The 12,137-nt window shown below is 33.6% G+C and overlaps 3 protein-coding genes across 3 annotated transcripts in view; 2 read left to right on the top strand and 1 right to left on the bottom strand.

Annotated features, from left to right (window-relative positions):
* Window positions 1-2,208, top strand: part of LOC106111066 (lipase member H-like) — a 3,999-nt gene extending 1,791 nt beyond the window's left edge. The window contains exons 3-5 of the mRNA XM_013293033.1: window positions 1,045-1,439; window positions 1,714-2,047; window positions 2,123-2,208. Of these exons, the coding sequence (XP_013148487.1) occupies window positions 1,045-1,439; window positions 1,714-2,047; window positions 2,123-2,171 (778 nt within the window). The 3' untranslated portion in view covers window positions 2,172-2,208. The remainder of the gene's footprint in view (window positions 1-1,044; window positions 1,440-1,713; window positions 2,048-2,122) is intronic.
* Window positions 2,209-4,806: 2,598 nt separating this feature from the next.
* On the bottom strand, window positions 4,807-7,606 carry LOC106111102. Its single transcript, XM_013293074.1, has 8 exons — window positions 7,530-7,606; window positions 7,299-7,385; window positions 6,963-7,092; window positions 6,583-6,716; window positions 5,981-6,041; window positions 5,678-5,771; window positions 5,314-5,409; window positions 4,807-4,901 (listed from the first exon to the last, which is right to left on the bottom strand). Exons 2-8 carry the CDS (start codon window positions 7,372-7,374, stop codon window positions 4,842-4,844), a joined length of 651 nt encoding a protein of 216 aa, XP_013148528.1. The 5' UTR covers window positions 7,375-7,385; window positions 7,530-7,606; the 3' UTR covers window positions 4,807-4,841.
* Window positions 7,607-9,200: 1,594 nt separating this feature from the next.
* LOC106111016 overlaps window positions 9,201-12,137 on the top strand; it is a 5,926-nt gene continuing 2,989 nt past the window's right edge. Inside the window, exons 1-5 of the mRNA XM_013292983.1 lie at window positions 9,201-9,285; window positions 9,356-9,479; window positions 10,064-10,200; window positions 10,309-10,369; window positions 10,872-11,039. Coding sequence (XP_013148437.1) covers window positions 9,210-9,285; window positions 9,356-9,479; window positions 10,064-10,200; window positions 10,309-10,369; window positions 10,872-11,039 — 566 coding nt within the window. The 5' untranslated portion in view covers window positions 9,201-9,209. The remainder of the gene's footprint in view (window positions 9,286-9,355; window positions 9,480-10,063; window positions 10,201-10,308; window positions 10,370-10,871; window positions 11,040-12,137) is intronic.

Below are 12,137 nucleotides of genomic sequence, written 5' to 3' on the forward strand. Positions count from 1 at the left end.
GTTTTTTGTGTGGTCGTGGTATTACACCGGGTGAGCCGGCCTATTCGTGCGAGATGTTAAAGCGGGCTCTACCACTGTCCTTTTCCCATATTTTTAATAGATGGTAGCCACGGATTTGTCCGATAGTGTTCCCGTAGTTTCACCATCATGCGTGAGAGGGCTTTTATAAAAAAAAAGATTTTGTGTTACCCTTATTGAGTCATAGTCAGTAATATTCCACTAAATCTTCACGACACCAAAGTTGTTAGTTTCACATTATTAGCACGCGCACAACTGAAACTAAACTATCGCACAACTGTTTAATTTCGCGTTAATTCCTATTCTTATCAGCTTATATGGAGGTGTGCAAACTACTCGATTTTTTTTGTTGTGCAACTAATTGTGAATTGGCTGCGAAACAATCGACAATCGCATAACAGTTTTACAATAACCAAAGGTGTGCGCTCGCTCGCGAAATGAAGTCAAAGAATCAAGAACTTAAGTAAAATGTAACAGCTTATATTACTTGCAATGTAACCTTTCAGTGTGCAGTGGTGCACCAAAACCCTTAATCCCAGGTGACAATAGTCACTACGTGGAGGGTGTCAGCCGCTATATATGGATGCCTGATGGTGAAGGTGTACCGCACCTGGTGGACTTAGAGGAACCAGTCGACGAAGAATTATTGAACTCTAGGAATGGCGCTAACAACCAATACTGGCTCTACACTAGGTAATTTATGAGAAATAAATCATTGACATTTTCTATTAATTTGCACTGTTACATGTTAAGTTTATTTCCAATGATAAACCATTATTCATATTAAATTATCTCCCTGGCCTTATGCCATTCAAATATGGTAGTTCGATACCACAAAATAAAATTTGGAAATAATTGAATATATACATGCTTAAAAGTAGTAAGATTTAGGTATTATGTTTTATTACATTTATTTATGAACCGTGACATTCTCGTTTTTATGTAAATTAATAAAAGAATGAAGACACATCTAGGAATAAAAAAGATTTCATAAAACGAATTATTGTAATGTTCTTTTGGTTTCAGACGCAATCCCACGAATTCGCAAATTATTACCAACGGTAATGCAAACTCTGTGCGTAACTCCAACTACAACGGTAACCGACCCTTAAAAGTTATCGTCCACGGCTGGAACAGTGATGGAAACTCTAAAGTTAACCCTCTCGTCACCGCCGCTTTCCTCGCCGTCCAGGATTGCAATGTTATCGTCGTTGACTGGCGACGACTTGCTAATTCTAACTACGTGACCGCTTCGAACGGTGTCCGTGGTGTTGGAGAATTCCTTGGCAACTTCTTGACATGGCTTCTTAGCACGGGTGGTGGTAACTGGGACAACGTGCACTTGGTCGGCTTCAGTTTGGGTGCCCATGTTGTCGGCAACGTCAGGCGTACTGCCGGCGGCAGACCCAGACGTGTCACTGGTAAGGATTTATTGTAAACTTTCATACATTTAGATATTCTCCCACTCTAAATTACAAAAAAATTATCTATTAATTATCTAGTCTAGCCTATATTACATCAAATATTTTAACATCCCATTTAACAAATCTATCTTTTCTTTTACTTATATAACGTAAAAATTCTGCCCAATGTTTATTTTCAAAATGATTTTAATAAAAAAAATGATTTTATTAAAAAAAAATGACTTTGGTTTAAAAAAAAACAGACATTTAAATAGACGTATCTACTTTTTAGGTCTAGACCCTGCTGGCCCCAGATTTGGTGGCAATTCGAACGCCTTAAACAGGAACGGAGGCCGTTACGTTGAGACCATCCACACGGACGGTGGACTTCTTGGCATCTTTGATCCCATAGCTCATTGCGATTTCTACCCCAACGGCGGCAGGAACCGACAACCAGGCTGCTCGAACAGCTCTTGTTCCCACAGCCGTGCATACGAGCTCTTTGCTTCCACCGTACGCACTAACCATTTGGTTGGAAGACGCTGCAATAATTTAAATGACGCACAAAACAACCGCTGCACTGGTGGAAACCTTAACATGGGCAACGGCATAATAAACAAATCTGGGTAAATACATTCTCCATACTTTCTGAAAAGTACTTAGCTTCACCGATATCTGAGTTAATTTATGTTTTGTTACAGAACCAATGGACTTTACGGCCTCACAACGCGTGCTGCTTTCCCCTTCTAAACCAACGAAAATTATCAAATAAATGATCATAAATGAATCTATGACTTTTTCTTTCAAATTTAACATGAAATTGATAATAAAATTAACGGTAATAACTAAGGCTTTTTCAATAGCAAATTCACAGTAGAGTAGCTGATACTCGCGACCTCGTCTACATACAAACTATGATATATGTTACTAAACGATAACGTAGCTTTCTAATGATGAAAGAATTTTTGAAATAGACTCAGTAGTTTTTAGATCGTTTCAATACATATAAACATAGAAATCTTTCCTCTTTATATTAGTACGAGCTGTTGCCCGTGACTTCGTCCGCGTGGTATTAGAAAACATACGAACTATATAAATTACAAAAAGCTATGTATCCCTCGGGAACCGGACATTTCTCTGGGATGAAGCTTATCTCATGTGTACTCTAGACTTTGTTTTATATCTGTGCCAAATTTCAAGAAGATATGTTGAACCGTTGCAGAATGATCGAGTGAACATTAAAAAACTAAATTAATGAATCCCACGGGAACCGTAACTATTCCCGGGATAAAAAATTGCCTATGTGTTCTTCCAGACTATGCTCTAAACATGTGCTAAATTTCTTGGAGATCCGTTCAGCCGTTTAGGCTACAAACGCTAACAAACATCCATCTATCCATCCATCCATCCATCCACCTAAACTTTCGCATTTATAATATTAGTAAGATTAGTAAGATAAGTGTAGATTTCTAAAACGAAATCTCCAAAATAAGATATTAGGTTTAATCACATTTTACAAACAATATTAATCGAGTCTCAAACCATTTTTATTGTCTTGACCTTTTTTTTATACTTAAATATCTAGGGGCCAATATCGAGGAGAGTAGATTAACTCGAAAATAGTTTATCGTATCTCACACGAGGTGATTTAGATCCCGACCCAACCATCCTTTAGCTTTTTTCCGTGGTAATCGAAAAAGAAATGAGAATAAATCGTTTAAATTTTCAATAAAGTCTTGGAATTTAATTATATGAACATGAATTTGAAATACAATATACTAAAATTATAAAGATTTGCATTTTTGTATGTATTGAAATAACTCAAAAATGGGCCGATTTCAAAAATCCTTTCACCGTTAAAAAGTTACGTTATCAGTGAGTAACTTTATTATTATTTATACTATTATAATAAAGCGTAAACGCACACTTCTTTGTTGCCTAAGATGTCAGAAATTAGAGCATATTATTGGATAACTCTTCCTTTAATAAAAAGCCCTACACTTCCGTTACGCTTTAGGCTATATATTTCACGCCATTACACTTAGGGGTAAATATTTTGAATAAAAACCCTAATGTGGGAATAAAACCATAAGTTGCTGCCAACATAAAGGAAGCAAGGTTGTCATGGTTTGTCATCATGTCATGTCATTTTGACATTTGCAATTGATAATTTGACACATGTAAACAATAAATTGAAATTTTCATAATTCAATGCGGTTAAAGTCGCAAGGGAACAGCTCGTAATTTATACCAGAAAGTATACTTTTGTAGCGCCTTTAGATAATCTCAAAACTTTAGTAAAAAAAATTTGCGTGTGACATTTTCTGTGTATGAAAAAATGATAATTTAAAATACAAACTCAAATCAGGTGGCATGGCAATCAAAGTGATGCCTTTTTAGAACGTTATGTAACGAGACTTGAATGCGTAACTTTGTGATTGGTAAAAAAAACTTAAAACCCAATTTGATTTTTATTTAAATTAAGTAGCTAAATTTAGCGCAAATCGCAAAGGAATAAAGTAAGGCAAAAAGTTTTTTCAGAATTTGCCTCCTGATTGCAAAATCTAATTCCGTCGCCGAGTTAAATTAACTTCTGGCTCGTTCTTGTAATGATGGAAACTAACTGCGATTTAATTTATTTGACCGCAATGAAATAAGAAAATTTACTTCAAATTTACTGGGTACGGAAATTTATGAGTTACTAGCTATTCCCATGCGACTTCATCCGCAAAAAATTATAAAATTTCATTTTATTGTTCACATTTGTCAAATTATAAATTGCAAATGTCAAAATGACATGATATGATGTCAAACCAAGACAACCTTGCTTCCTTGATGTTGGCAGCAACTTATGGTCTCTTTCCCACATTAGGGTTTTTATCTAAAATATTTACTCTTAAGTTTAACGGCGTGAAAATATATAGCCTAAAGCGTGACGTAAGTGTAAGGCTTTTTATTTTAAAAAAGATTAATTAAAAATATGCTGTGATTGTTGACATCTTAGGCAACAAAGAAGTGTGTTTTCCCTTTATTATATTAGTATAGACATAGATTTTTAATGACACAGTAACGTAAAATGTATAAAAAAAATAAAATAAAACAAGTATTAAAGCTTGAATCCAAAATTGAAATGTTAAGATCGGGCGGACATCTTTATTAAACTGTCGCACAACAGTTTTGCGATTGTCAACTGCAGCCCTTTTCAACTGTTTATTTGAACAACTAAAAATCGAGTAGTGTGCGCACCTCCATATAAGCTCATAGTAAAAAGCGCGACTAAACAGTTCTGCAATACTTTAATCAAAGGTCTGCGCGAGCTCTAACTCGCCCAAAATTTCTGTAATCCAATCAATTTTAATTATAAGGTGTGGTATAAAAAAACAAAGCAATTTGAAAGTTTTATTACTATATACCGGTTTCTTAGAAAATACGTTCTATAATAGGCTTAAGTTGTCGGGCTATGATTCTGCTCAGTTGTACCTGAAATCATGTTAATTTGTTATTACAGCAAGCAATTCATAATATCGATGGGTGAATGACTATTTGTTGTAAGCGCCATTAGGTTAAATGATCAGGAGAGCCATTTAAAAAAGATGAAAGCAAATACTGAAATAATTTAAATTGAAAGATTTCCAGTCCGGTTCTAAATTAAAATTACTATAATTCTGCATACTTCATTATTTATTTCATATATAAAACTCGCTGATTCTGAATATATAAGCCTTTCACTCGTCGATATAAAAACGTAATTGGACAATATTAATTTAAGCGCCATCTATTGCTGTAAGTGTGCATTTCAACAGCATTATTTCTCTACACTGTAAACTTGTTTGGTTCAAATTATGTTAGCAATGAAAATTACTTTGAGAAACTAAGAGGAAGGTAAACTTACTTCGTATTTCTCTAGAGTTATTGGCAGGGTTATTCTAAACCAGTTATTCACGACGTCGGAGAGGTCGCGGTCGTTGACTTCAATGTTAAGTTCCGACTGAAATCATTAAAAGTAATTTTTTTATTATTTTCAATTCGTTAAAAAATAAAAGATAAAACATGACCAATTTACTCAAAAACATTGGAAAAGTATTTAGAAATGAAAATATGATAGAATGTGAGAGTTGGAACTCTCCTATTATTAAGAATTTTAATTGTAGGTGTTCCGATGTAATTAACTCTTTATAATCTAGACTACATAACGCTACTGTGTAAAAGGGACTAGAATAACTAAGAATTGATCTTCAAAATTACAAATTACTTACTTGAATGTCTCCAATACTGAATGAAAATATCAAATGCTCGGCCAAATTGGCGAGATCCGCTTCAAGGTTTATACGAATATCGTTGACAGCCACACTGAAAATATTATTTTATTGATTTAAGAGTTAAACGTACATATTTAGTGATCAGTTGACAGCACATATTTTAAAAAAACTAACAAAGATCAAATATATTATCTATACCAAAGGAATTATGCAAATGTATCCAAGGATTAATCAATACAGAAAAATCTTTAGAGTTTAATAAATCACAATACATTTTAATTTAATAAAACATTTACTAACCTTCCACTCAATTGACCCTTAAGATTACGGTTAAAGATGCTAACATCCGCAACAGCATTATCTAAGATTAAATAATTTTACTGTTATTATATATTATAATTTTATTTAATAATAGCCCACGAGTCCATCTGCGTGGAATGAATAAAAACAAAACTAATGAGCCTGTGTGCTCTTCCAGATTATCCTCTATATCAATGCCAAATTTCATCGAGATCCGTTTAGAAGTGTATGCTACAAACTCTTAACAAACATCCATCCATCTAAACTTTCGCATTTAAATGTTAGTAAGATTAGCATAGTTAAGCATCGGGGGCTTGGTAGGACTGATGACTTGTCTGCAGGTCATGGGTTTGAATCCCGTTGTATCTAAATGTGTTTATTAATTTTAGAATTTAATATGTAACATGTACCCGAGTGTGATAGAAAACATCATATATCTGCAAATAAATTGAAAGATATGCCATCCAACCCGTATCCAGCGATGTCTGTGACCCAGTCGACCCCTAACTTATGGTAGGCTACGACACGTCAGTGGGGATATATAATGAGCTGATGATAATAACGATGCCAGTTGATAGAAATAAACGAAAACAGAATCTTACCTATAGAAGCCACAAATCCAATAAGGCGTACTTCAACATTTAATGTGGTAACCACGAAACCAATATCTACGATTTCAATGTCACTAAAACCGGATAACAGAAAGTTCTCAACAGAACCAACAGCTGAGAAGACTCTGTGAAGAACAAAAAACATTGAAAATTATTTTATCTTCAACGCAATTCATGCAAGGTACGTCATATACCCATCATCATCTTCCCTACCTTACCCTACTTCCGGTTTTCATCCTCCAGATAACTCTCTTATGCGTCATCTTAGTCTTCACACCCTTCTTGATCATGTCACTTTTCATGCAATCCATGAATCTCTTTCTAGATCTGTTCAAAATCTAAAGCAGATAGGGACCAAAAAATATGCTTACCCAGGTACTGGAAAGATAAATTCACCCAAAGCTGATTCCGCTGAGTAAGGATCAAAAGATTTCGCCTGATGAATAACACCTTCAAGCATCAGGCGAACAGTCTCGTCAAGATTTCTGCCCGTTTTTAAATCTGAAAAATAGTGTCACCTTTGACTAAACTATCGCACAACAGCTGTGCGATTGTCGATTGTTGCGCAGCCAATTCAACTGTATATTTACACAACTAAAAAGCTAGTAGTGTGCACACCTTCGTATAAGTATAGGAAGTTCAAAGCGAGACTAAGAACTTGTGCTCTAAACATGAATGAAAATAGTCAATTCTCAAATTAATCTTACCATTTGTCTCAAGTTCAGATGGCAGAGCAGCAGCACTGGTCAGTAACACACACAAAGTGAAAACGATCGACTCCATTTAGGTGATTGCTATGAAGTAAAGTATCAGTGAAATTTAAACATAGATAATATTAAGAAAACACCGTAGTTATTTGACTTTTATTAAAACTTTTTAATTTAACTTATAAACAAACATGTAATAACACGAAATCATTTTAAAATTACCAAACTTACTTGATATCCTCAATGAGATTGTATTACCGATTGGGACATATACATATATAACGCTCATTCGTCATTCGAAAAATTAACAGATAACATCGATTACCACTTATCAATTACACTGAGCCACAAAAATAACAGGCCGGTTACAAACTTCGTAGATATCGAATATGTAGACAGGGCGTTGTGGAATAAAACTGTTTATAGAAAAATAATCGTTACGATGAAATTAAAAAACTGCATCATCATCAACTTGCACTTGTCGCTATGGAGGGTCGGCGCAGTATGTGTAGCTCTTCCATACATCTGTATCAGCCGTCATCTGATTTCGCTGCCTTCTTATACACATCCTCTTTTTCACAATCCGTCCATATTTTCTTCGTTCTTCCTCTAACCTTATAGCTATTGTTTATGTAACCATCATAAATTAAAAAAAAACACTACATTAGTAACTTATGGACACCCTGGTCTATGTTTGTTTTAAATTTTATCCCGATCTTTTAATCCTTACTTAAATTAAGTGCTGACATTCTATACATTCGAACTTTCGAATTCGCGTCATTCTAACGTGTCACATAATAATATGGTCAAAAACATTAATGATTATTTAATTAAAGGATAAATAAAATTGAAATCTCTTATAAACGCAGCCAACAATACTGTTTACAAGTGTACTGATATAAATCAATGTTATTAGTCATTCCTAGGGAAATAAGATAATATCGCTTATCGTGTCTGGGTTTTTATGACTATTCTTATGATACAAATACTTGAGGACGATTATGTTGAGAATATTAAAAACTAGCTGTACCCGTGCGGCTTCATCCACATGGAATTATGAAAATTTTATTTTATTGTTTACATTTGTCAAATTATCAATAGCAAATGTCAAAATGACATGACGTTACAAACCTTGGAAATCTTGCGTCCTTGATTTTGGCAGCAACTTATGGTCTCTTTCTCACATTAGGGTTTTTATCCAAAATGTTTACCCCCTAAGTTTAATGTCGTGAAAATATTAAGCCTAAAGCGTGACGTAAGTGTAGGGCTTTCTATTAAAATGTTCGTGTTTTCCAAGTAACATCTCTTATAACAAAGTTTAGTCAGTGTTTTAATGTTTGCATATATTCATAGAATATTTATTAATAAATCAATAAGAGTTCAAAAGATTTCCACCCCATCTGGGATATTTGTCCATTAAATATTTACAATGATTTACTTATAGAACAATCGAGAACAAGACCAATTCGGATAATTACAAAATACAAATTGAATAAGTAGTCTAATTGCTAAAATAGGCAAGATAATTATTCTGCTCGTTACTTGTCAAAGATAAGAAGGTCGTTTAAAATAAATCATTCAGATTTGTGGGTCTATTAAAATGATTAACAACTTTCAATTTAATAGATATTGAATTACATTTTTAATTGACAAATATTATTTTAATGTTGTATGTGATTTGTGTTTATTTTAAATACCGGCGTTGGTAAAAATATTCTTATTCTTGATTTGAAACTCTGGGTAAGTTAGTAGTAGCTTTATTTTATTTAGAAGGAAGCAGCGAAGTATCTAACCTATATCAATCGACCCCCAACAATCTCAATAACAGAAGAACTGCAGCTTACTTTTAATATTTCTAATGTACGAAGTATGGAATTCAATTATTATTGCAGGTATCTGAAATTCTCCAATATGAAGACAATCGTATTTGCTGTCGTGGCACTATTGGCCACTGCCAACGCTTGGCCTCAACCAATCCGAAACTCAGGTAAAACTTTGCTTAAATTTAATTATTACTTATTTAACTGTAACTATTTTAAGTTTTTTTACTATTTTAGACTCAGAAGATTCGAGCTTTCTTCGAGAGGTTATCAATGAGGTCGTCTACTATATTAGTGAGGCGTTCAAACAGAATGGACTTGACCCGTACGTCGCGAAAAAGAAGGAATACACCTTTATCGGGTAGATAAGCTATAAATTTTCGTTTGAAATATGTAATTCTATATTTTTACAATATTAAGGGGTCTCTCCCACCACTGACTGATAGAGGCTCAGATAGCTTAAAAATGACATCACTGTCAGATAAAGTAACAAAATCCGATACTTTCATCACATGTTTGACACATTGGATTGTTATCTGACAACTAGCTGTTCCCATGCGACTTCATCCTCATAAAATTATAAAAAAATCATTTAATTGTCCACATCTATTTGTAAAATTTTCTATTGCAAATGTCAAAATGACATGACATGATGACAATCTTGCTTCCTTGATGTTGGCAGCAACTTATAGTCTCTTTCCCACATTAGGAATTTTATCCAAAATATTTACCCCCTAAGTTTAATCTCGAAAATATATAGCCTAAAGCATGACGTAAGTGTAGGGCTTTTCATTTAAAAAAGAATTATTCAAAAATATGCTGTAATTGCTGATATCTTAGGCAGCAAATAAATGTGTGTTTACGCTTTATTGTAATAGTACAAGTACAAAGTACAGATTTACAAAAATTTGATAGGACTGACTGTTAGTTTTATGTTTGTTTTAGCGATAGGTTCTTGGCCAGTGGTCGCTATGATAACTTCGTGTTCTCAGGCCTCAGCGACATCCGTGTCAACTCCGTTAGTTTATCGGGCTCTGATATCAATGTTTACATTACTCTTCCTAGAATTGCAGCTAATTTTGGTAATGTATAGTTTGCATTTCTTATCTAAATGCTTTAATTGTAATAACGTTTTGTTATTATTTCAGTTGATAAAGTCAGTAAGCAATCGTTGTTCATCTTTATTTCAGACAATTTTGTTGGTGACCTGACTATTGGAAATAGAAACTTACGAAGTGAATTTAGCGGAAGGTATGTGTTATTAATTAAATTTGTTTTAATACATACTATTATAGCTGTTGATCCTGACTTAGTACGCGATAATTTAAAAAAAAATGCAGCTATGTTACTCACAGATTTTTTTTTAACAGTGAAAGAATTTTTAAATTCGGCCAGTAGTTTTTGAATTTTTTCAATACATACAAAAATGCAAATCTTTCCTCTTTATAATATTAGATTAGGATTACATGGGATACAAGGGCGTCGGTGGCTCAGGGGTTAAGCATTTGACTTGTAATCAGGAGGTCCTGGTTTCGAATCCTGTCATATACCATGTGATATTCAGTTTTCTACGGAGGACTATGGCCAAGTCACTCCTAATATAGGGTAGGCGCAGTGCTACTCAGTGGGGACTTATAGTGAGCTGGTGATGATAATGATAACAATTGAATTGTATTTATAAAAGTTTTATAACTAAGATTATGTATGGAAACTTGTAAATGACATTAAGTATCTTTCTCTTTTTGTTTTACAGCGTAGCACTTGTCGACCTTCGCTTGGATGCACATGTGTCACTGGAATTCTCCGATAACGTTCTTGACGATTTGAACATTTCATGGCACGTTGGAAAAATTGAAGTGAGTTTCTTCTCTTTCCTTCTTGTTTACTATTATTGTGCAGAAATAATCACTATGATAATGTGGTAATTAAATCTTTTTTTTTTAGTCCAATTTCAAATCTTTCATTGTCCAAGGGCGCGATGTGACGGCCAGTGTTAACAACTTTGTGGCCAATATCTTGCCTAATCTGCTAGAGCAATACAAGGTAATTTAGAACTTACATGTATTTTAAGAGTGTGCGCATACCTGAAAAGAAATTACCGCACTATTAGTCTTGCTTTGATTCCGATGAGTTGATATGGAGTTGCGCACATTACTAGATTTTTAGTTATGTAACCATAGTTTGTCTAAATAAATTAGATTAGTTTGATAAATGACGCATATGAAGTATCGAATTCAATTTGTATGTAACAAAACAAACACGCAGCGAACAATTATGAACTATCGATATTCGGTTTAAATAATTATCGAACTCAACTAAAATTAATATGTTCTTATTAACTAATTTAGAGGATAATTCTATTATTGATTATAGTGTTGAGAATTTAGCGATGACAGAAATAATAGCGAAATCCAATTCGATAACGTACGGCTGTAGTAGTAATAAACATTTGTTTACTTTCATTATCTGTTATGGTCATTATTAATTTGAGAAAAGTGTTTTTTTTTATTTCATAAGTTATAATAAAAAATATATAAATCTATCGAATCCAACTTCTATAGAATAAAAATCGAAAATCGATAAGATTCATGACTGATTTTACACAACCCATCCCTACTAAATTTGAAGTGAATTGTCAAACTAATCTAAATTATTTAGACACACTATAAGCAGTAGAATTGGCTGCGAAACAATCGACAATCGCACTACAGTTGTGATCGCACAGCGCAAAACTATCGAGTTTAGTCAAAAGTGCACGCCCGCTCTAAGAGATATTGTTGCCAATACTACCGTATACTATTTTATGAACTCGTTCTTTTTCAGGAACCCATTGACCTTCTCATCGAAAATGCACTCTCGCGCTAACCGAGCGCCTCTTGCACCTTTAATTGTTCTTGTATTATTGAAAAAATAAGTTTAATAAATGAATCTTCTGAAACAATACATTTGGTTTTTATTAAAAAACACTTGTCTTTCATTTGCTTAATTACCTGAATACTATTACACTAAATAAAATATA

This window comes from Papilio polytes, unplaced genomic scaffold (genome assembly GCF_000836215.1).
Source record: "Papilio polytes unplaced genomic scaffold, Ppol_1.0 DF824180.1, whole genome shotgun sequence".
In the NCBI taxonomy this organism is placed as follows: Eukaryota; Metazoa; Arthropoda; class Insecta; order Lepidoptera; family Papilionidae; genus Papilio; species Papilio polytes.